Source organism: Calonectris borealis, chromosome 2 (genome assembly GCF_964195595.1).
Source record: "Calonectris borealis chromosome 2, bCalBor7.hap1.2, whole genome shotgun sequence".
Lineage (NCBI taxonomy): Eukaryota > Metazoa > Chordata > Aves > Procellariiformes > Procellariidae > Calonectris > Calonectris borealis.
Window position 1 is genome coordinate 109,370,852 of NC_134313.1, and position 25,049 is coordinate 109,395,900.

Consider the following 25,049-nt stretch of genomic DNA (forward strand, 5'->3'; position numbering starts at 1 on the left):
TTTACAAGTTGCCAATAGGAGTTAAACATCCATCATCAACAAAAACATATGTGCAATTGCTCCTGTAAAAAGCCAGAAAAAACTACAGCAAAAAAATTATACAGTATAGCAAATATTTGCACTAACCTGGAAAGCTAAGACTAGTTAAAGAGAAAACAACCTGTTAAATATTAAGATCTTCACAATGCTATATAAATCTCAAGAAGAAAAAAACCAATGTAAATTATAGAAATATATTTACTTCTAGATTTATGAAAACTAGAAATCAAAGAGGTGCAATGATTTAAAAACGGAGTTAAAACCCTTTTATTTAGATGAAGTTTTGAAGTGCTACCGTGAAGTAGGACTGTCATTAGTGTTACTGCTGGCCGTGCTAAGAGTACAACGTTGTCCAGCTGACCACTGTCCTTTAAATCTTATTCTGAACAGGACAGTTCTCAGAGATCTAACACCACCTGTAGCCTTTTGTATATTAACACTTCTCCTTGGGGCAGCATCAGTGGTAATGGTTGGAAATTTAAGGCAAAATGTTATGTATTGATATCACCTTGGCAGATAAACTGAAACATTATAAACCAAATTTCCTCCAATAAAGCACTGTCAATAAAGCCATCTCTTAAAAAAATATTTAAGTAACTGATTACCAGTAGAAATAATTGTATCTCAAGGAAAGAAAAGGTGCTGAAAAGCATTACCATGGAACAAAACTAACAAAGGTAAAAATAAATTGGACATCATTTCACATATGTTAAAGCCTCATATTAAAATCTCACCAGTTTTCAGCCATGACTTTCCAAATTCAGTTAGTAATTTTGGAAAGTCTAATATTGAAGAGGGTTTTGTTTTTATTATTCATTTTCAACATGGCAGATGCTTTGTATTCTAAGTGCAGAACTCTTTTTTTTTTTCTTTTTAAAGAAAAAAAAAGCAAACTTTAATATGGCCATAAACCAGGTACACAAACCCACTAGTTACCTCTTGTAATCTTGCCCTCACTGAATAGGCACTCAAGTGAAAAAGTAAACAACCAAATTAGTTACTGTAAATTAATGAGAATATTTCACCTTGTTGAATCCATCTTAAGGTTGTCAGCTGCACCTAGCACTTCTAAAGCGTAAGGACTTCTCTGAAGGGCTTATGAGCAATTTATTACCACCTGAGGATTATTAGATTAAATAAAACAGAGCAATCAAGCAGCTGTATCGCTACCTAACTCTGAAACACAACACACAGAACTTGATGCTTTTAATACTGAAGCGATGAACCTCTATTCAGACCCATTGCCGTATAATGCTTTCCGTTCCTTAGAACTTTGGCAAGCTTAAACTTTTGGATTTGAAAAGCAAACATTTTTTCTCTCTGAAAACTACATTTGCAACCAGATGTTAAACTTTTGTGACAACATAAGAATGCTGTTCTTTTACCTATAGAATTTTAGAACAAAGGTAGGAAAATAATGCCATGCATAGATATTAAAAGCTGCTGCTAGACCTACCCACAAATAAGGGTTCACGGGTTGATCTGCTAGGATGTCTGCTGAAATACAGAAGAGATGCTACAAAGCCTCAAGGAAGATTTACACAGTAACTCTACCTAAATCATTAGAGCCTGCTCCCAATAAACATAATTATTTCCCTCCCAATAAACGTAATTATTTCCTATAGGTATCATACTGATGTGAATAGGTAACACACGACAAATGTGCCTGATAACCTTTATAACTAGTTGTACAATGTGATTAAAAAGTTACAGAGCACCAACAGGAGTGGCCTGTAATACAATACGCTTAACATACTTCACATGGGAGGGAGGACCTCAAAACCAGTGTACTTTCAAGAGCAAAGCAAGAAAGATTTTAATCAAGAGCTAGATTTTATTATAAGTTTAGGATAGTCTACAATAGGCTATTTTAGTACACTACAAATTTGAGAGTGAACCGATTACAGTGATTAAAGAATGAATTCTCAAATAATTTTTCAAAATAAATGTTTCTAATCTTGAGACTTCATGAAACTTAAAAAGGGCCAGGGAACTACCGTAATTTGCACAAGTGAAGCCCAACAAGAGAAAAGAAAGTATTTTGAGAAAGAAGAAAAAAAAAATCAGGCATTTTAAAATGCCTAATTTATCTTAGAAATAACACAAATGAAAGTAAAACCAAAGACATATAACAAGACAGTGCCCAAGACACAAGGTACTTTTTTTCCTTTTTTACCCCGACAAACTTATGGAATTGCATCACTATGGTAAGTGACTATAGTAAAGGCTCACATAACCCATGAGCTTGATAAAGTAAGGGGGAAAAAGAAAAGCCTGGGAAGGCCTCCTGAGTCTAGAAAAATTTTCTTGATTGTGCTATTGCTATTTCTATTGCCCAGAAGACATTTATAAAGTCATTTTACTAGTCAACACGCATCTGTATCAAAGTCTTTTCCAATTACAGAGTAAATAAATCTATTTACAAACATAAACATCTAACTCTTAAATACTAGTACAGGATAAAAATCTTCTATTTACATTTGAAACAGGTAACTTCTGACCTACTAATCATGCTGAATTGCCCTTTTCTATTTCTATAGTTATCAATATGATGATTACAGTAATTATTCATAGTTGCTCTTTAAGGTTGAGATATAAAGAGACAGAGTCATAGCTGAATTCACAACTCTCAAACAAACAGTATCATCAATAGTAACTTAATGATAGTATCTCTTCAACTCTGTCACTTTCTTAAAACCAGTATTTCAGCTATAGATCCTCACCTTGATTTCCTATATAGATTTAATTAATTCCAACTGGAAAAATCAGAAACACCATTCATCTTTATCATCTGCACGATGTACAGGAATTATTTGGCCCTAGTTCTGACTGTTATTTTGTGCTAAGCATTAACTCCTGAAGAAATTCATAAAAACCAATACAATTGACAATTGCTTAAAGGTACCTAAACTCTTTGATAATATTTACTTGTTTTAGAGGAACCACTGAAGAAGCCTTTATTCTATGTATTCTCTACAAAGGTATAAACTGAAGTGGCACTTAAGACTCATTTTCACAGCTAAAATAATCTCATGAATTAATAATTTGCACCCTTTCCTTGTGCTCTATATGCAGTTTTATATATTTTATATATTGTATTTTAGAAGCTCCTGCTTCTATTCTTCTTTTAACATTTCCTATACATACTCGTAGACAACTTGGATTTTAAAATTCTCACTGAAACAGCTGGTAAGACCACTGGTCTGTTTTTCGTCTCACATGTCTCTCATGCAAGCTTCAGCTCCTGCTGGAAGGATGGCCTAAGTGCTCTTGAAGCTCTTCCAGCCATATTAAAAGAAATCAAAATTAGTGCTGTTTTGCTTTAATATTTGGGATTGGAATAGGCTTCTTGGGGAAATATCCTCTCCCATCCCAATTTAATCAAAAGCTGCTTGTCAATCAGTTTAGTGTCTATCTTCTCTCTTAATCTAATGCCTGAACAAATCACATTTAGCCATCACCAGAATTTACATTATTCACAAATCATCAGGGAGGAGCTCTAAGCCTAAAACCAACATTTGAATCTCCTTACCTTCATTTTTGTCAGCATCCAACAAATTCTGAAACTCTGTATGAAATATCTCCAGGTGTTTTTCAATAAGTACTTGCTCACATTTTCGTGCTAACTCATCCTGTGTGCTCTCATGGAGATATACCTGAACTCTACGCTGCTCCTCAAGAAGGCGAGCTTCAGCCTACAGAACAGAGAGATAAACAAGAAACTGGTGTGGAAGGCAGAACAGAAATCCAAGAGCAGAAAACAGATGACTATTTAGTAAATCAATCTAGAAAACGAGCAAACAAAAAAATCAAACCTCTCACTAATACGGTGTTATGGTCCACATACTTAAGCAGTTATTTTTCTGGGAATCATAATGCAACCCCTCTTCCCATACTATATACATATGGAATCAATGTTTATGTTGATGATAATATTATATACTGTTTAATGGCGGGGGGAGGAGAATCACAGCAAGATTGTTTTCCCGTTGCTTCTGAATAAGAAGTTTACAGATGAAAATCTGCTGACAGAGAAAGAGAAAGCTGCTGACATGAGATGCTGGCAGTTTTGGCATCAGCAAGCTCTCCAGCTACAGAGGTAGTTTTGTTTAAACCAAACATGAATGTACTTCTTGCCACCACAAAACTAAAAGGCAGAAAACTACAATTTAACAATATGCCCCTGTCCTGGTTCCGGCTGGGACAGGGTTAACTTTCTTCCCAGTAGCTTGGGGGTGTGCTGTGTTTTGGGTTCGGTGTGAAAGGAGCGTTGATGGCCCATTGATGCTTTGGCTGTTGCTGGGTGATGCTTGCACCGGGAGGGGGGAGCACAGCCGGGGTGGTGGACCCAGCTGGCCAATGGGGTATTCTATACCATGTGACATCATGCTCAGTATAAAAACCAGGTGTGTGGGGGGGGCTCGCCCCCCGTTCGTGACACGCGGTCGGTGAGGTGAGCGGTTGTGTTGTGCATTGCCTGCTTTGTGTATTCTGTTATTGTTGTTGTTCTCACTGTTATTATTACTGTTCTACTTAGTTTTATTTCAATTATTAAACTGTTTTTATCTCAACCCGGGAGCTTTCCTACTTGTGCCCTCCCGATTCTCTCCCCCATCCCACCGGGGGGGGGAGGGTGATCGAGCAGCTGCGTGGAGTTTATTTTTGCTGGCTGGGGTTAAACCACGACAGCCCCTGACAAGTTTATTTGAATGTTCTCATCTACACTCTTACACAGAAAAACTTTCCAATAATCTACAATCATTTAAATTATACTAGCATTTAATTTGGCATATGAAATGCTACATATGCATATCTTCCTGGCAAAATTCTAAATGTCACTCGAGGAAGAGTACTTATGCCAAAACGTAAAACTGAAGTTGTTTATATAAAAATTACCTTTATTTTCTTTGCAAAAGTGTTAAAGATTCGCTTTACAAGCCATCTGTAATTGCAGCACATTATTAGGGATAAAGTGCATACGTCCCCTTATCAGTCCAAATTATTTAAATTAATGTCACAAAGAGAAGGAAATTAAATTAATGCAATTTCCTAGTATTTTAGAATATCAACTAAGCATGAAAGGTCTTATTATGGACAACAACAACAAAAAAAAGAACAATTTCACTGCAAGTACACTGCATCATACAGACGGCTTTAAATAACCTCTGCCACTGTTAGCTTCACTCATTTCTGTAATAATTTTGCACTTAGTTCTTGTGAAATGATCCTGGATTAGTGTCACCTAGAGTTAAACCAGTACTGGTCAAAATACGAGAAACAAAATCAACAGTTTGGGAAGGGATATAAGCTTACGCTTCAGAGTTAACTTGCCAGCTTCTTACCAGTAAGAAATAACAATCGACTTCCTTAACAACAGCAAATAGCAGCAAATTATTGAATCTTTCTGATGAATGTTGGAAACTGGAATCAGACTAGTAGGACTACTTAGATCATGTTTAACCACTTCAGGAAATTCTGCCACTTCTAATGCTGCTTCTTAAAATATCCTTAGATCTTCACTTTAATGTTAACAGCCAACTCTCACTTTGAGGTCCTTTTTGAAAATAAAGATTCGCTCTGACTCCAAATTTGCTTATACTCTCTCACTTCTTCTGTTCTTATAATTCCATTTTCCTTTTAAAGTCACATTTCAGAAACAAGGGAAAAATAATTAGTTCACACAACGGTATCTTTGGCTGTTTTAACTGTAAAGATCAAAAGTTCAGTTTGAGACTTTATTTCAAGGGACAGTGTTAAGAAATACTGACCTTTTTCCCTACAGCATATCAGGCCATGCCAGCTTTACTCATGAGTTCTGGCCTGAGAAGAAAAATTCACAATCCTTCTAAACTCAGTAAGTCTGCCTGTATAACTACATACACATATCCTAATTCTAATTAAGATTTCATTGAGTATTCTACAAGGAACAATCAGAATTCTACTATATCATGGTAACACACTGATGCTACACTGATGTGCACTAAGGTACTTCAACAGGTTTCTTTTTATTATTATTTTGCAATGCTATTTATCCCCAATTAGAACTCAATGCACAGTGCTTCAGTCAGAAAGTCAAGTAAGCATACTAATAGCAGATCACTTCGTTCGTAGTTCATGCTTCCAACAGATGACTTGTAAGACCTCACCGCTAATATGCCGTGTGACTGCTGGACAACTTGCAGCTTTTAACATCAGTCTCATTTAAGGTGCTTCATAACAGAAAAGAAACCTAATTCTAGCAATCCCCGAGTAATAATTATGGGAGTACTATTCTGTTCCAGGCTTTTAAGTGGCATGCAAGATTACAATATGCAAACCGAAAAAAATAATTAAGACATTTACAAAACTGCCTTGCCATGTTTAAGTGAAAAATGTTAGGAATTTCTTATGCATAATGAAGTAAAATAAAACTGAAGGACAAACCTATCTGAATTTCAAATTAATAGTTCTGAAAACCTGCACGACCTCTCGATCTCTCCAGCAGAGTATACAGACTGGAGAAATCAGACAATTTGTTCCAGTGAACTAGCTTTTAGCTTCAATTCACAAGTTTCCCCTTTCCGTTAGGTCACATCCCTTCGTTTGTATCATTTTGCAAGCTCTGATCATATTTACTGTAGAGTCTAATAGACTTTTTTTTCAGTTTTATCAGTTAAATCCTAGGAAATGAGTAATGAAAACAGAGTTTCTTGTTCAGTTTGATTTCAGTGTATGCATATTATCTGTAAGGAGATGTCAGGACAGCCCAAATAGCTTGTATACATCTCTAGGATATGAATTTGAGCAGAGACTTAAGGCTACACACTTTCTTGCTGAAGATTTCCCCTGCCTTTTGCTAGCTTTATATGTGTTTTCAGCTTCATCATCAGCTTCAAGCAAAGTGAGTGGCTCTTTTGTGGATTTTTGAAGTCTTGAAAATTGTTTGGGGGACTAAGAAGTTCTTTCTACTTGCCACTAATCTCCAGTTCTTGAAATAGCAATGACCTTCAGACAGCTTTTTACTGTCCTGTAACAAGGAAGCCTGGATGAGCCAGTCGTTCACGTTATGAATGACTGAAATTCCCTTACTCTGTTTTTATATATGTTTTAGGATTAAAGTAAAGGCAAGAAATTGGAGGGGAAGTAGCAAAAATCATTAATTCAACAACAACAGAAAAGTAAATATAGGTAGGTCTGGGAACTACTGGGCAACTATCCCAATGCACTAAAAGCAGGATTCGTCTTACTGTGTTATTTCTAGGACTTCCCCCCTCGCCCCTCCTTTTTTTGGGCAACTCATTGACTTTAATGCCAAGAATCAGACAGGATGTGTTCTGTTGCAAAAAGAGTTACACAAAAGAAACAGAAAGATATTGCAGGGAGGGGTGCGTATCTGCATATTACATACTCAGAAAGCTCTCTTTTTTTAATTAAACTGAAAGGGAAAAAACAAGCAGCAACTCAGAAAATGCTGAGAAAAATATATAAAGCAGCACTTGTCCAAGATGGAAGATGACCCACCTATTTCACATTCAGTAAGACTGACCCAATAACCAGGTTAGAAATAGTCAATGTTTATCCAGCTTGCTCTTAATTACCCTGTCTGGGATGCCCCAAACCAGAGACTATCTAAGGATTTGAATCTGGCCTCCGTTGATCAGAAGTATTGTGTAGGGTTCATGACATTAAAATATTCTGAGAGAATGAAAGCTAATTAATGATCTACTTCCTTGGCCAGCTTGCTCAGGAAGAGATTTCAATAAACGTGCCAACACACAGTTCCTTGTACAGGAATAGTAAACTTGTAGGTCTAAAGCAGAATGACTATTTGGTGTCTTGAAATCTAACAAAATCCGAATTTATTTTAAACATTCTCTTCTGTTTTGCCCATTAAGAAAGTTTCACACTTTCACTGTACTTACTGAAATACACTAAGCAGACAAACTTCAGACCAGATAAACACAGAAGCAAACGACCACAGGGAAAAAGAGCTAACTGTTTCTGTAAAATAATCAGCATTTTAAGAAACTGATAATAAAAGCCAAGAATTTATATTACTTTACCTCTAAAAAATATCTGTATCCAGAAAATAATCACAAAGCTTATTAAGTAACTTACCTTCTTCATGTACTCTGTGACTGGGTTCTGTTGCAAGAATTCAGTACTTTCTCGTGTATAAAATCTCTCTGTGTCAGCAAGAAACTGAGATTCAAAGGATTCTTTATAGACGGTTAGCGTAGGTCCTTTTGCAAACGCATCATCTTCATTCAGCCCCAGCTCCACTATAAAAAAAAAGAGCAAGCAATGATAAAATTGTCTTTTATGAAATGGTCTCTTGCAAATAAACAGGTACCCTCCTTCTAACTTACATAAAGTAATCAATTGAGATAGTATCAGCACCACTTTTTCAAACTTTTAAAAGTATACATTTATTTTGCATTTAAAAAATAAGCAGCACAAGACATTAATCATGTAAACTGCACTTTTTGATACATTACTAAATAGATGATAGGATTTGGAAAACTTCACTATCTCAAAAGCTAGTTCAAGTTTCCCTTCCAGTTTTTCCTCTTAGAGTTCCAGATCATATGCATATATTTTTTTAGTTAATGAAACTGGTCATTAATCTGCATGGCAAAACTCAGTTTCATGCAAATGGAAAAAAACAATCCCACTCCGCTTTGTAAACTACTATGCTTCCCCCCTTCCAGATTTAGCATCTAAATAACTGATTCATAAACAATGAATACTCTTGTCTATCAGTTGTGCTTTCAAGCTTTACAACATGGTATAATCAACAGAAATTGTGTCAAGTGTCTCTACAAACATGAAGTTAAACAATATATAACTGCATTTATTTTACTGTAAAAATCTTTCCTGGACATCCAAGGAGGTGGAATGCTACTTCTGGACTCTGATAGGGGATATATATTTATTTATTTTTAAGAGAGTAATAAAACCTTAAAGAAATCTCATTTACCATAAGATTGTACAACTCCACTGATCAGCCTTGTATTGATAGTTTCACCATTTCTTTCCTTTTCAATCAATTTCAACACGGCATTTGTCACCTTGGAAAACAGGCATTAAGAATAAATCAAGCACAGAGAAAGCAGCTGGTAGGTCAAGCACTGTATTTAATCAGGAGTGTATTCCTATAGTCAAGACAAGTCAAGCCCCTTGAGAACAAAATTTAAGGACACCTGAACATATCAAATTCCTACAGACATCATAGGGTACACTACACCTTTAAGTTCTACAATGTAATTACAGTCCAAGTAGTGGTGAGCTGCAGAAGGGTATGAAAGTGCTTGGTCTTTTTTTTTTTGTCTTTTTTTTTTTTTTTTAATTTCAAAAAGCACCTTCTAAACCAAACTTCTGTTTGTTTTATACTTGAAATACAAGAAAACTTTGCAGTAAGAGCTGAACTAACCACCTGTACTTTACACAAAGAAAGCTATCGGCTTATGCTGATAAATAACGTGTTGCAACTACTGTTTCTCTAAACTGAAATCTAGCTAATATTTTCATAATACAATACAGTTTTTTCATCATGAAGTACTAGTAAATAAGAGTGAAATTAACATACATAAATATAGTATTTTGTTGTGATGGAATGTCTTGTTTTATACTGTGTTGATTCACTAATTAAAAATATTTGGTTGACCTGAATCTCCCAGGCATCAGTGTAAATTTAAAGATTCACAGTAACATTAGAAGAGACCAAAATCCCAGGCCTGTCACTATCTGTTCTCACACAATCTTGACTCTCAAACCGTAAGGCATGACTGTCAGCCTGTAGTCCTGCCTGGCCTGGAAACAGCTGAACCTGTTACTTCATTTAAGACTAGCCAAGGGATTACAGAACAGTCTTGGTATCAAGGTTCAACCACATACACACAAAAAGGCCCATTCCCCCCAAATATTTATCTTTTTAACATCACAAAGCAGAAGCAGAAGGCTCCCCCCCGGGAACAGTTACTAACAACGTATAAAATTAACCCTATAAAATAACACTACTGTTATAACATATATATACATACCTGCTTATTTAATGGCCTGAATAAGCAGTCTCTCCAGGTCACCAAGGCAAGCTAGACACAAAGGAAGGGAGATGAAAGATGGAATAAAGAAAATATTTTTATATATATATATATATGCATATACATGCAGGATAACTCCTTAAGTAAAGCTGATCTAGTATGCTAAATAATCAGAATTTTTTAAATTATTATATTTTGACACACACATTTCTCATGCAACAAGACCTTCACAATAAAATTACTATTTGCTTTATTACTAACTCTACCTAAGATGTCCCTTTTTCTGACAGTGATCCACTGCCAACTCTGAAAACTAACAAACCCTTCAAGTTACTTTGACAACATACAGCTTTTTTTGTTGGTGATTTTCAGGCTGACACAGTCCATTAGCATTAGGCTGGTGAAGTTAAGAGGGAGGAAAGTAAGGATACCAACTGTTTTTCTACCATATGCAAAGTTATTTTAGTGAAGCAGTAAAATAACACATCACTTTCCTAATGCTTCACCAGCAAGGACAATAATTATCCTTTATATAAAAAAAAAAAAAAGTACTTTTAGTTATCTAAGATACAGAACTTCTGCTATGTTCTTCCCTTGTTTATATTACTTTACATTACAAAAAAACTATCAAGATCACATATCATTCTTTCAGAACTGTACCAAAATAACTTATATTATAAACCAAATGTTGACTGAATCTTAGCAGCTTGGATGCTAAAAAATTTATAGAGATGTATTGAAGACAACAGAAAAAAATGCCATTTACTTCTTCATTCTATATTTGAAACACTTGACTGAATTCTAAGTGGAACGACAAGGCCACACTGATGCACACAGATAACAGTATAAGCAGCAAATATTCAGAAATAGACAACCCTCGACAGTCTAATATTGGTAGTCCCAATACATTCAAGGCAGATTAAACATCTCAGAGGTTTAGACCCATGGAATTTTTACAAATATACTGGGGTGGGAGTATAGAAAGGGGGGAGATTTCCACTTTGCCCACTTCTTCAAAACTTCTGCGAACTTCATACAAGTTTCAAGGAGCAATCTGTAGGCTGATAATGCAAACATGACAGATGGAATGGATAAATCACTTACTTCAAAAAGCTACTTACCGAATAAATTTCATATATTCCTTTACGACCTTCATCGCACTCACGACGAACCCAATGTCGATTGAGGTAGGCACATATCCCATTCAATACTTTGCTTGAGAACCTATAATCTTCCCACTGTTGAGTGTAGAATTTCAGCACACTCTCATCCATCAAATCTTCGCCATCCTGAAATAACAGAAGTTTGCCAGTACTGTTAGGTAATTTTAAGGTACCACCAAGATATATAAGGGTGTACAAATTGTGTAATAAATCTACACCATGCAATGCATTTATAGGAAACATAGTGCTAATACATTTACTTCTCCATTAATAAAGCACAAGGCCAGTATGAGATTCAGAAATTAGAAGACTGGTAAAAAAATACACAGCATAGACAAAGTTCCAGAAGAAGCTCCTGTCCCTCCTGTGGGAGAGAGCAAGAGGGCACCACATTAGAAACAGACAGCGACACTGATGAGTGCACTAGGTAAAACATGCCAGTGCAATGGTAATGCATTCAACATGACAATCTCCATAAAATATACCACCCACTCCCACTGCTGCTACTTGGGGAGCTGAAACAAGTGAGTGTGGATGGGGTCTTCTCTAGGACCCTGTCAGGTAGTAAATAGAACCCCGTATTCCTGGAAACAGGTATGGCATCATGTTTGTTCTTGTTACAGAAAAAAGGAAAATAAAGTTGTAAGACATGGAAGTTCAAGTATCTTTCCAAACTGGACCACTACAGCTTGAATGGACAAGGGAATAAAACCAGGAGTGCATTCTGGCTAAGACCTCAGACACCTTTATGCAGCTTCATAAATTTACACAGTAGACTTGATAAGACATCAAGAATTCTTTTATTATTGCTCAAAACTAAAATCCCAGAAGTTAAAACCACGGTTCCTTTCCAAAAATAATTAGGACCCATTCTCTTACAAAGCAGCCAAACATCCTGCTCTATTAGTAGTTTATTTATTAAATTAAATTAATGGCTACCATCAGGCATTTTCAACATTACAGGCAACCATTTTTTCAGCATACTAATATGCATTACTAATAACTACAGGAAGTCTAGCTATCCTTGTTCAAGATACAGGACAGCTTAAGACGGCATATAACGTTACTTCTATAAAACACAGAAACACCGTTTTGGCTTGAAGAGGAAAAGCAGCTGACAGGTACGCTTAGCAACTGATCTATGCCCAAGGTAAAGCCTACAAAAGTTTCTAATGGCCAACGGAGACAAAAGCAAATTTCAAGATCATTCAATTTACTTCCAGTGGCTGCATACAGCTCTGGTTTTGTTGATACAAGCTTCTCTCAGCCCAGCCTGTATTACTGCTACAAAATGCCGATTCATCTAATGTCCCATCTTACCTTAAGGAGATTTGTCAAGTAGTTCTTCAGAAATTCTTTTAGCCGTTTGTACAATTCCAAGCCAACAAACTGAGCACCTCCAGGTGTCTGGCCCTTTTTCGATTTAGAAGGAGGTACTCCAGCTCCTCGTGCTTGATTAGACTGGTGTACACTAGTACAGTAGTTATAAACATGACTGACAGGAAAGTTAAGGAATACTCATGTTGGCAACATGAGACATTAAAAATACAATGAAAAACAATATGTTAATTTCAATAAGCTATTTTTATATCACCATAAATGACAACCATAATACATTACAAGATGCATTACCCCACATAAAATCAAATCAAAGCTAAGAAAATGAAGTAATTTTCAGCAGAATCATCTGCAGCAGAAATGTGTCAGGCTGCCGAGTGCACTGCAAATACTGACACCAACATTAAACTTACTTAACGCTTACTTAACAAGACCACCAAGAAAACAAAGCAGTGGAATTTGCTGGTAAGATTATTTTCAAGGTTTAAATGGAATTTATTTGATGTATTATATTGGCCTTCTACAAATACATAAGCTTTCATTTGAACAGGAAGAAATTTCAACACTAGCCTCAAGCAACATTCAGTAGTTGAAAACAAAGACGATAATATTGTTGCATTCTTTCAAACACAATCCTTTACAAAAGATTTGGCCATTTAACACTGGCAGACAGGTGACAATCCTAGAAAGCATGGTGAGACACACACACACACTCAAATGCACACCAGAAGATGAGATTCACCGAAACCCAATTTTAGGCTACAAGTATAATCCCAACATTCAAGTATGTGGTAGCAACAATTTTTCCTCTCATACTAATACAGCCTGGAAGACTTGGTGTATCTGTTAACATAACATTTCAAGAAAACATTCTGTTTTCTGATCAAAAACATTCAAATATTCAGAATTTTTCCAAAGTATTAAGTGGAAGTCACACTGTTCAAAACACTTCAAATGAGAAGAAACTGCACTCCACAAACAAGGATAATAAACTAGCTTGGTAGTATTCAAATTCAACTTGATGAGGACTCAGATCCGACAACAAAAATTACCCTAATGACTCACCCGGCAAAAGATTAGCCAACAGGAACGAAGCTACTGAGCACTCACGCACTCACGCTTCTACTGACAGTCCGAGGGCAGGCTTTTGAGTCACATCCATTCTTAGAGAACATCGTATTAAGCAATCCAGAAGGCCTAATTTGGTTTTAACTTGTGTTTTAACTAATGGGCCAAGCTTTAACCACTAGACAGGCTTCCTCCACAGTGTGCCACGTATTACGAAATTAGTATGTTGCTGAGATTTGCCTTTTATCTTTCCCTTCAGAAAGACCAATGCAATGTAATGGAAGACATCAGCACAATTAAATAGCAAGGGAATTATAAACCCCAAATATATGATGCAGTCATTATGAACAGACTTGCTTCTAGTATTTAAACAGTAAAGCTCAAGCAGAAAAATCTCTTAAAATATCCAGTTAACTCCCCTGCAATTTCTTTAAAAAAAAAAGCTTCACGGACAAATCATATCCTTAAACTGGGTTTAAAGACCAGAGTATCCTGCACACCACCAGGAACAAGGCTCATAGTCTTCGTGTCAAACTGAAAGGAAAGCCTGCTCACGGCCTATACTCATGTACTTGTTCAGAAAGTTGTCACATTCTGTCCAAAAGAGTAATGCTCTTTGCCTAAGATTAACTCTTTTTGAAAATATACAGTACACATTTATTTCTTACCTGTTACCTCATCCAGGTGCCAAATAATTAGATTTCCCATTATATCAACCAGTAATATAAAACCTTCATTTGTGCTTAGCAACTGAACTTTTATCAGCCTCTTATCTCTACCAGCCACTTATTTCCTGGACATTAATGATTTCTTCCAGCTCCTAGCTATTTGTTTGTTCAACTCTCCTGGCACTGTCACTACTTTTACCATCTATGCTTCAATTTCAGAATTCCCTGTTCAAGTGAGGAATGCCACACAGCTTAACAATTCTTCTCTAGATACAAAACTTTCCTTCTTTTCACAAACAAGAAAAGCAGGGCTTACCTCACAGTTTAACTTTAAAATATTTAATATAAGGTCCTCTGAATTATGTATGGAAAGTCTCTCCATCACGATTCATAAATACCCAGTTGGCAGTCTTGCCTCCTCCTTTCTTGAACTCTCCTATCCCAAATGGCTTTGAGTAAGCCTAAAAACATGACGATTGTCCAAACGACAGGTAATTCTTGCAGTTTTTGTGAATGCTGCCTGATGAAAATATTCTTTCTGTTCTTTAGAAAACAGCCTTCAGAAAGATAAAAGACCAAGCTTAGAAGACATAAGCTTTTTCCTAACCCCATACATTTTACTATTAAAACCAGGATTCCTTGTGAAGTAAACATTGAGAGAGACTGAGACCTTTTGTTCATGCCTGACAGTAATCAACTCAGAGCTGGAATAAAAATATACCAGTAATGCCCATGTTTACTTGTTATTCCGGCTTTAGTCTTGCTAGCCAAAGTGCCCAAGACAGCACTTTTGAAATGCTCTAGTTTAGTTGTTCTACGCAAGTCAAACTGAAGTTAGTTTGCCTGTGGAGAAGGAAGTTTGTAAGTGCAAACAACTCTTTGACATACTACACATAAAAGAATGCTCTCTTACACTTTGTTTACAATCTGTGTCCCCATCTGCTAAAGCCAACCACTGACAGAAAGACTGACAAAATCAGACTTGCACTGCTTGCAACGAAGTACATGACAGTCCATCTGCGAATCACAAGGAGAACACTATGAAAAGAATTCTCGGTTGCAGAAGGCAAACTAACCCCCTCAACTGCTTCGTACACTGGAAGTCCTATACAGATCCAAACAGCCATTAGGAAACATTTCTGTGGGTGTTTGCACAATTCTGCATAGCAATTCACATACTACAACAAGCAGAGAAGTCAATTCATCAATAGAATAGTTTGCACCGCAGTGAAGCTGCGCTGCTCCCCAAGCTTCTGGCTGCTGAACTTCAGATTTGCCCCAGCAAACAGAAAAACCATCTACAGGGGGAACAGATCAAGATCAATCTCTTCTAACTTCTACACCTTCCTTACAGTGAAGGAGAAATTACACTTACTTATCTAAATTAAAATTTGAGGTAGAAGACCACAAGGAAGTTTATAAATTTATTCAGCATTGCGCTGTTTAAGATGAAAAAGCTTTTTCAAAACTTCTCTGAAACTCTTCAAAATGGGATACAAGGAGCAGCCAAAGACAAATTAATTTTGGCACCTTTGTCTTCAATATAATTTACACTGCTTTTGACAAGCCTTGACTCAGTTTCTAAAGCTGGGCTGTGCAAAAGAAAAAAAACATGGTGTGGCAGCATGGGAATAATGAATTTATGGCCTTGTAGGAGATCATTTCCATGGAAGGAAATGATGCTGACACACAAGCCACCTGGAGGGCTTACTTGCCACCTGCTTTTCCAGTAGCATGGGAGTTCACGCAGGCAACCAGTGATTTGGACTGGGGAAGTGACTGCCGCTGCAACTAACCATTGCCCCTGCTCCCAGATCCTCTGCTGAGCAGATCTGAACTTCTGTGTCCACCCAGGGGAAGTGAAACAGACTCTTTCAGTAGCGGTGCACATACTTTTTGAGCGAGTACACCATCAAAACACAAGCTTGAGCGTGCCATGGTCACCTCTAATCTACCCTCCGCCCCAGAAATGTACCACAATACTCCGTACAGCATTTTTTTCCTCCAGGAACAAGTGCAAACAGAAATTATGTGAGACAAATACCAGTTTTGTAATTTGATACACAACAGGAAAACACTCAAATTTTACACTGATGGGTGCAAATTACTCAGTTTCAAGTGAGTTCTAATCTTAAATTTTCTATAAAGAAAACAGTTCTGCTGAGGTAATAACTGATTTCCCTTTCAGCAGCACAGCTGGGTCCCCACAATTTTTCCATTTTGCTATGAAAAATTAACACAACTGGAATAAGTCTGCTTGAGGAACAGATATGTAAAATTAAAAGGAACTGAAAGGGAAGCAGAATTAATACAATGTAGCACAAAACTATAGGGCAGAGAGAAACAACAACAAAGCTTTTGAAAAGGAGGAAGAACACAACAACAGCATAAGCTGAACAACTCTCTAACCAGAATTTCTCTTTCATTACTTCTAGTCTTTATAAAGATCAATTTTGGGCATAAATTTGCTATTTCACAGATCTAAAGCACTAATTAACTCTATGCTGAGCGCTCTGTCACCTCAACAGCTGGCCTACAGGATCAAGTTGAGATTAGTTCCACTTCTGTCAAAAATTTGTATTTTCCTAGATTACACCAAAGGCATGAAAGAACAACATACAGAAAGTTACTGAAAATACTGATAGGAAAATTGCTAGGACAGACTATGGAAGTTTTATATTCTTGTAAAACCACTTCTAATACAAGCAATACAGCTTACTATACTTACTAGAGAACAGCTTTATGTATTTTCTTCAAAATTATTAAAGCCATTTCAACTCTTGTGTGTCCAGAAGATTAAGTTGTACGAACCTCACAAAACCACCTCATGCATAAGTAAAGCTGCTAAGAGAAGTGACTTCAACGTTTTATAAGCCAAACAGATGAAGAAATTTTGCACAAGTTTTTGAAATTATGAGGTTGCCAAAAATCAATCACTTTTCAGAACAAGTGCTTTAAACACCAACTTCAGCTGTGAGGAGCAGCAGTAAAACGAAAAAAAAACCAAAAACCCAGAAACCTTCATTCTTTTCAGGGAGGTATCAGCAAGAGCCTATTTTAAGTATGTTCAGTTTGTCATCCAGTAAGGAAGGGTTACTTCCACAAAGCAGTTAAAACCAACCAACCAAACAAAAAAAATCAAGACCCTGCCCTCAACACATTCTCCATTTGTGTTTCAATACACTTTAACCTAAGATCAATTACACATTTAAGTCTTTAGATTAGATAAAATTGCACTGTTAAACCATTCCCATTTTAGCCAGGGAAGGACTGAGGCAGAGACTGAAGGAGCTATTACAGCATCAGCCACGCAGCTGCTATGAAAATCCTGAGTTCAGACACGTTTCTGCAAGTCTGAGATCGGAGAAACTTCCCGCAAAAGCCATGTGAAGACTAATAGATAACTTCTTGTTTTCTTCTTCATAGCATAAACTCAAAAGAATCAAAGAGAAGCACTGAGTTACAAGGAAAACACACATTTTCAAAGCCAAATGCATATACAGTCTTTACGCCAGGAAGTGTAAGAACCACCATAACTAAGGTTGCTTTTAAGTTTAAAGTTCTTTGCATTGACAGAAGTTGGTTTTGTATGGAATATTCTTCATTACTATAAAACCCAAGTAGAACAGCAAGCGATAACATAGAAAAAGGAACTGATCACACTAATATAAACATATTCTGCACTTCTTTCAAACTGAAGCAGCAATTTTTATAAATATACACAAAACCATACAATTATACCTACCCTTCCACACAAGGAAAAGTGTATTATGTACCCTTCGAACATGTAAACAAATACATTTACTTCTACCCTCATGTTCCACACAAGCACTAACCGGTACATGAGAAACACTATAAAATATCATATTGAATATAAGTAGGATTAGAAGACAGTAGAAGCTGCTTTGATGTATCCAGAGTGACCTTAAACAATTTGACATTAAAGTGAAAGGATGGCTCAAAGTGAGAGAATCTCAAGAGAAAGTGGAACAGTTTCTGAGGTTTAAGAAGTGCATGCCCTAACATCCCAGTATCTTTTCTGTACAGAAAAAGCATAATAATCTGTTCAGAGAAACAAAAACCAACCAAAAATAAGCAACATACTATGCTGCCTGGTGACAACAGATTAATGTGATCAGAAAATGAAAGATTCTCACAGTTTTAATATACACGTGCTATCTAAAATCCTAATAAAATACAGGAATTCCAGTGAAAGCCATTAGGACAAGGATTGCAACAGAAGCAACTACAAAAGACCTTGGCAAATGGATGCCAAGCGAAGAGCCTCATGGTTTTGCTTGGGCAACACGTACTACTGGTGCTGAATCTATCCACAGGAAAAAAAATGTTAAATGTGTTTATACATTCTATTTTATGAACAGACAGATTATCCTGAGTCATCTGGTATTTTTAAAATGTAAGCATACTACACTTAATTATGTAATGTTTAACACAATCTTTTCCTTTACCACTTGCTAATATCTGAGAGAAAAAATCCCAGCTTATAAAACAGATTACAGTAACCTTTTGTGATGTACAATTACTTATGATTTGGTCCAATGGATAATCCGTAACTACCACTTCGTTAAAATAAGTTAACAAAATTGAATCACAATAAGTAAATTCAGAAAGAAGAAGAATATTTTTCACAAAATAATGAAATGTGACAGAACTACCTAACCTTTACCTAACCTTACTTCAAAATACTTAAAGCAATTACTTTTGAAAAGAATTACTATGGTCAATAATGGAACAATAATATAAGAAAAACATTTGTAAAATCCGATCTATGGGTTTAAGGCTTGAGCAAATTTTAAGTCATAGTAAATTCAGCCATTTTACTTCAAAGTTTCACAAAAGAGCTACATGGTAATTGTTAAACACAACTACTCAAACGTATTATAAAAACTGTTGAAATCAACAGTATGATTTTTATGTACACAACATTAGAAAGACTTTGAAAGCCAATCTGGACATTGCAGATGCACTTTTTAGTAAAACAACCCCACCTTCCATAGTGCTGTATACGCCTCTTCTTATCAATTAAAAGATTTTAAGATATCTTCATGCAGATAAAAACCTTATTTGTTACAAATTAACGGTACTTGGAATCTTTAAGCAGTCTCATTTTTCCCAATTGAATTGTCTTTAAATATTAAAACTGGACAAAAACACTCTGCTATTCCGTATGGGCATAAATTAACTACACTGTCTAAAAAAATTCCTTAAAAATGCCTCTCAGATTATGTTTTGTAAATCAAGAGAGTGAAAGCATGAGTTTATGCCAAAAAAAGTCATTTTGACATTTCAAATAAAAACTACACACATATGAAATAAAAGCCCACCACTAAGCTTCCCATTCACCAATCATATCTGGAAATTGAGAAGTTGATGTGTGCTTGGAGGAAGAAAATAAGAATCTCAGAAAGTTATTCAGCTTTTTGTGTAAGCCACTATGAAAAATTATGCTAGTTTAATATAGTGCAGTAAAGTCTTCTGATAGTCTAACACCTGGTCTGAGAATCTGCTTAAGACACATAAAACAAGAGGAGTAACAAAATCCTTTCATTCTCTCCACTGCAGAGTTTAAATCCAAATGTATGTAAATCCCGATTCATCCTCTCACACCATGAGGCCTGAGGAAAATAAATTGCAGACTCATCATATGATTAGTTTAAAAAAACGGGCATCACCTTCTGCCAAAAAAAAGAAAACTAGCACAAGATGTATGAATATTTTACCATTGCCAAATGGAGTTTAAGAAGAGGTGGCCATAAAGAAAAGTGACTTACAGCAATATAAATATGAGCAAGCTGAGTAAAAATAATTCTAGTGAAGCAATAGGTCTTCCACCTACAATTCAAAACAGAAGCTCGCAACTTACTACACGCAAGCACAGTTCTCTCTTGCACAGACTCAGTGGCAGTTTCCTCCAAATAGACTAAATACCACGGAGAGATATTCTGTATACATTGATATTACAATTTCATTACTTTTGACTATTGCAACAAATGGGGTTCCTTTTCTGTTGTTGAAGAACAGCAGCTTGAACTTTTTTCCCTTTGCATAAAGTAGAGAGAATTATTTCTGAGTGAACCACCCCCTCAGGTGCAATGTACCAAAACTTGCCATTGTCCTCCTGAGTTCCAGGAGTGACTTTATCGCTGCTCTAACATTGACTTTTACAACCTAGTCCTGTTGCTAACAGCCTCCAAACTCATTGCCACGAATGGAAAATAGGTTAACAAGGCCCTTCCCTCACAACATTAGTAATGCTGTTAGGTCTACCATTCCTAGAAACCTAGTTGATCTTATTGACTATTTCTTTTTTCTGCATGAAGTCAATGCTTGGCATGTAATTCTAGGCTAGCTTGCAATACAGGCTGTCCCAAGACGTTAGTTACTACTGCAGGAGCTACTAGGCTCTTCAGTACTACAAATTACTTAATTATCTTGGTAAGGGACAGAAAAGCATCCAGATAAAGGATTTCCTTTTCAAGAATCTCACACATGGGAAAAAAAACATAAACAAAACAACAAACCACACAAGAAAAAAAACATGTCTCACCTTCCACAGCAAGCACCATTCTAAAGGAATTCTGTTTCTATATGGAAGTTGTAAATAGGAAACACAAAGAACATACCTCAGAAAGTAATTAAAGTACATTAGTACATTGATGTTCATAATCATGTAAGGAGTGGTAAATAAATCTTCATAATCATGTAAGGAGTGGTAAATAAAAATATCACAACTTCCATAAAGGACGCCTCTTCTGGTTAGGTGCTTTGGCATACCTGGCAGGGCAAATGGAATCACAAAAGTATATGCAGTACTGAAAAACATCTGGTGATCATCTGATCTGACAAAAACGACACTTTGCAATCAGAAGCACAAATGGATCTGAATTAGAAAAAGTAGGGATGAGGATCTTGAGAACCACCATTCAGAAACAAGATTTCTTGGTTCATCTGTTCAGTATTCTCAGATCTAGAAAACCCCTGGAATAATCAACCTCTTTCTTCTCCCACTGGAATGAAGGAAAAAAAACACCTTAAGTACAAGTTCTGGCCTGTACTCAGAGACTGAATCTAGTGTCTCACAAAAAGAGACACTCTGAACAAAGAAAATGAATGGAGGTAGGATGGAGGTCCAAACTGTCTGAATTGTGTAACTCTTCTTTCCCAGATTCACTTGAACAAGGCACAACAAAAACTTCCATATCGCCAATCAATTCTGACTGAAAATTTGATGCCAGATACAGGAGTAAAGGCAGGCTTGCTTGTATGCATGGTTCTCCTCCTCTTATAAATTACAGTGATGAAATGGAATCCACTTCAGGAGCAATGCCCTGACAAAAAAAAAAACCAAAACAAAACAACACCAACAAAAAAAGAAAAAAAGAGAAAAAAAGAGGGGGGGAAGGACAAAAGAGGATGAGGAAATGACTAAACTGTGCAAGATTTCCAAACTGTTGTCACATCCAGCGTCCTTGTAAGTAGGATTGATCTTCACACCAATTACAACTGCAGCTGAAACTCATCTGCAACTGTTCTGCTTTCCAAACCAAGCTGTTTGATAAGCAGAGCTTCACAAATTAGGTCCATCAATCTACTAGACTTGCTGTATGCAAAGACTGAGCAAATGTGTTACAGATACTGCATCTGAAAGGGAAGTAATCTTTTAAGCACAACTTTTGAACACGTGCACTTGGTATAGGATGCAAAGGGCACTGTTATCTTCACAGCAGATTAAAAACTCTTAGCCTAACCAGTGTCAAATACTCTGAGTTATCAGAATATTAAATTAATGCACAAATGAAAGTCAACCATCAAAATTAACCACTAAATTGTTTCACTTATGAAAGCAACAAAAACTGGACCAAACAACTCTTTGAAGCAGCAACAAGATGGAAATGAGAAGTTAACAGACCACATATCCCTTTTACAGGATATTTGAGAACATCAGAAGGAGAGGGAAAAAAGCAAGTGTTTTAACATTACCATTATAAGAAGTACTTAGTCTTCAGCTGCTCTGCTTGATAGAACTCAAACAGGAATATATTAAAGGCACTCAGAAAAAAAAACTCTCAGAGGTTCTACTAAACCTAGCGCTGCAAGAAAACAGTCATTTTAAGTCTTAGAAAAAGTTCTGACCCTAAACCAAATCTTATTTCATTTTCCCATCACTATTAAAGAAGTATCCTAGAAACACTCAGCAGACTTATTCAGGGTTTTTCCCACCCCCCCCAGGAGCGTGGATTCTGCAGGCACAGGTAAGATTACACATCGACTCTGACATTACATGTACAGAAAACAAACTTTTCTAACTCCTTAGAAAGTCCAGAGAAGTACAGAATTAATTGCTTTATAGCCTTCAAGCTCCTCTTTTATAAAAGCTCTGTCCTTTCCAAAAAATTACCACAGACTAAAATTTGATACATAATTCCAAATCAGTGCCAACAGCTTTAGATGTTAATTCATGTATTAGAACAATAACTTTTATTAAAAAGCTCTAAAAATTGATAAAGAAAAATAGCAGAACTACTTAAAGTAAGATAGGAAATGCATTCAGTCATCATTTCTTCTATCATATGTCTACACAGTTTGCTGTACCATCTTCTTAAGCAGTGCTTAGTCTACTGAGCAATACAAGATTACAAAAGTGAACACAGAACAACAGATGCAAAACAGAGGTGGTTCCTCATCAAATCCATTTACATGCCACTTTATAGGTGGAACATAAAAGACGGATTTCTCACTTTCCAAAGTCCTGAAGTCAAACACTGAAGCTATAATACAGCAAGAGGCACATCTCTCCTTCAAATTAGTGATAAAAGATCCTTACGCACTACCTGACAGAAACAAGTTTCCTACAATCTTTCAAATAGTACTTCAGCACTTCAGTACGTGTACAAGGATGAACCCAACTCCCTTTCAGCATCTTATAACAACTCCCAGAATGGGGAGAAACTGGAAAATTTCAATAGCTCTCTGATGCAAGCTAGAAATTCAAGAGAAATCCATTGGTCACATTCTCACTCCAGCTGCAAAATTATAAAACCAACTCAGAGTAAAGTACTACTCTAAGGTTGATAAGAGAAAAATTTTCCAAGTAACCAGACATTATTACAAATAAGACCTGCAGCATAATGCCAGAGACTAACATATAAAGGAAAAAGAATTTCTGTTTTCTTTTGGTGTATTGTGGACTCAAAATTAGACCCATTAATAAAATCACTTTAAACATCTGCTCTGTCAAAAATAATAGTAATCAAATCTGAAATTCAGAGGTAGCCATAATTACAAAGACAGTTTTCCAGACAACAGAATGTTCCTGCTTATTTGCCAGCAAGATTAAACAGAAAAGGCTAACTTCAAAATAAAAATATATTCTTAAAAGCCACTAAGTCAATTAGTTATGAAGCAATTTTGAATTTAGAAAAAGTAAGTTTTTTCTAATCTACTAACAGTGAAAGTACTAACTGGCTTAGGCGTTAGGATACGTGTAGAGTTCCATGTATCTGGATTTTGCCATACTTTGTCTGGTGTAAACCTGTTGAATTCCAGCTCTTAGGTCATCCCATATCTGGTCAAGACCGATCTGTTTAAGTCCATGCGGGTTCTGACTCCTATTCGATGACATTTTGTATTTCCTGTAAAGTCTTCCAGTGCAGCAGCCTGAGATCTGGTTATTCCTCCATCAGAATCACAAGTCAAGTAACATTCTAAACTCAGTGGCAGCAACCCAGTGAGATATTCTTTACATACAAATAGTGATGTTTCCCAGGAAGATCATCTGCAAAAGGAAAAGAAAATACGCACGTTATATGACAGTCCGAATTCATTCACACTAGAGAAAAAGATAAAAAATTAATTATTTCATTGAAATATTTTCATTTACACAGATGAGAAATCCATGGTGACGTCTGAAATACCAGAACCAAAGAACATAATTTTGCAATTCAGCAATCCACTACAAAATGTGACTGTTAGTGCCCACATCTGTCCAAAGCTTGTAGGTCAGTGCTGCTGACAAAAAAACCCTAATGCTAGTAAGAAAATGTAACGGTAAAAATCTTTCCAAGCAGCAGACACTATCCTACTAAGAAGTGTTTCCTCCCTATACAACAGTAAAACTCCAGAATTTCCAAACAACTCGGGGTTCTGTGGTAACTCACTGTTTAACAAGCATCCTGATGGATATCCAAGATTAACCAGAAGATGATTTTTCTTTGGTTATCAATAACTCTTCCAGACTTGAGATTCTATTACAGGTAACCTGAAAGTCTAAGATATTTTGGGAGCAGAGAATTTTTCTATCCGGTAAATGCATGCTTACATTAATTTCTTTGTGAAGTAAATGAACACCACTTCCTTCAATATCATCTTACCACCAAGAGAATACGAAGCCAATAACAGTGGGAAGAAAGAACTACTTATGGAGTGCACAAAATAAAGTTTGTGTGAATTGTAAATGAAAGAATAAGAAACTAAGAAAATGCACTACTCCCACAAGTGCTTAAGCACACAAAGTTTGGGAGGTAACGAAAAGATGGTTATCATTCATCAGCCTTGTAAAATGACAGAGTAGGAAAACCAACAGTCACCTGGAAAGGACTACTGAGAATATCAAGCAGAGAAGATCCATTTTTACACAAGTGCTTAAAATATTTTGCAATTTTAACATGTCTCATCCACCATAGCAACAAAATTAAGAAGATATCCAAAAATGACAAAGGAGGTAACACAAT

The 25,049-nt window shown here is 36.2% G+C and overlaps 1 protein-coding gene across 1 annotated transcript in view; it reads right to left on the reverse strand.

Annotated features, from left to right (window-relative positions):
- Positions 1–25,049, reverse strand: part of CUL1 (cullin 1) — a 55,872-nt gene that overhangs the window by 15,750 nt on the left and 15,073 nt on the right. The window contains exons 2-8 of the mRNA XM_075142918.1: positions 23,802–24,094; positions 12,545–12,719; positions 11,183–11,350; positions 10,062–10,112; positions 8,999–9,089; positions 8,137–8,300; positions 3,572–3,734 (exon numbers count right to left, since the gene is read on the reverse strand). Coding sequence (XP_074999019.1) covers positions 3,572–3,734; positions 8,137–8,300; positions 8,999–9,089; positions 10,062–10,112; positions 11,183–11,350; positions 12,545–12,719; positions 23,802–23,941 — 952 coding nt within the window. The 5' untranslated portion in view covers positions 23,942–24,094. The remainder of the gene's footprint in view (positions 1–3,571; positions 3,735–8,136; positions 8,301–8,998; positions 9,090–10,061; positions 10,113–11,182; positions 11,351–12,544; positions 12,720–23,801; positions 24,095–25,049) is intronic.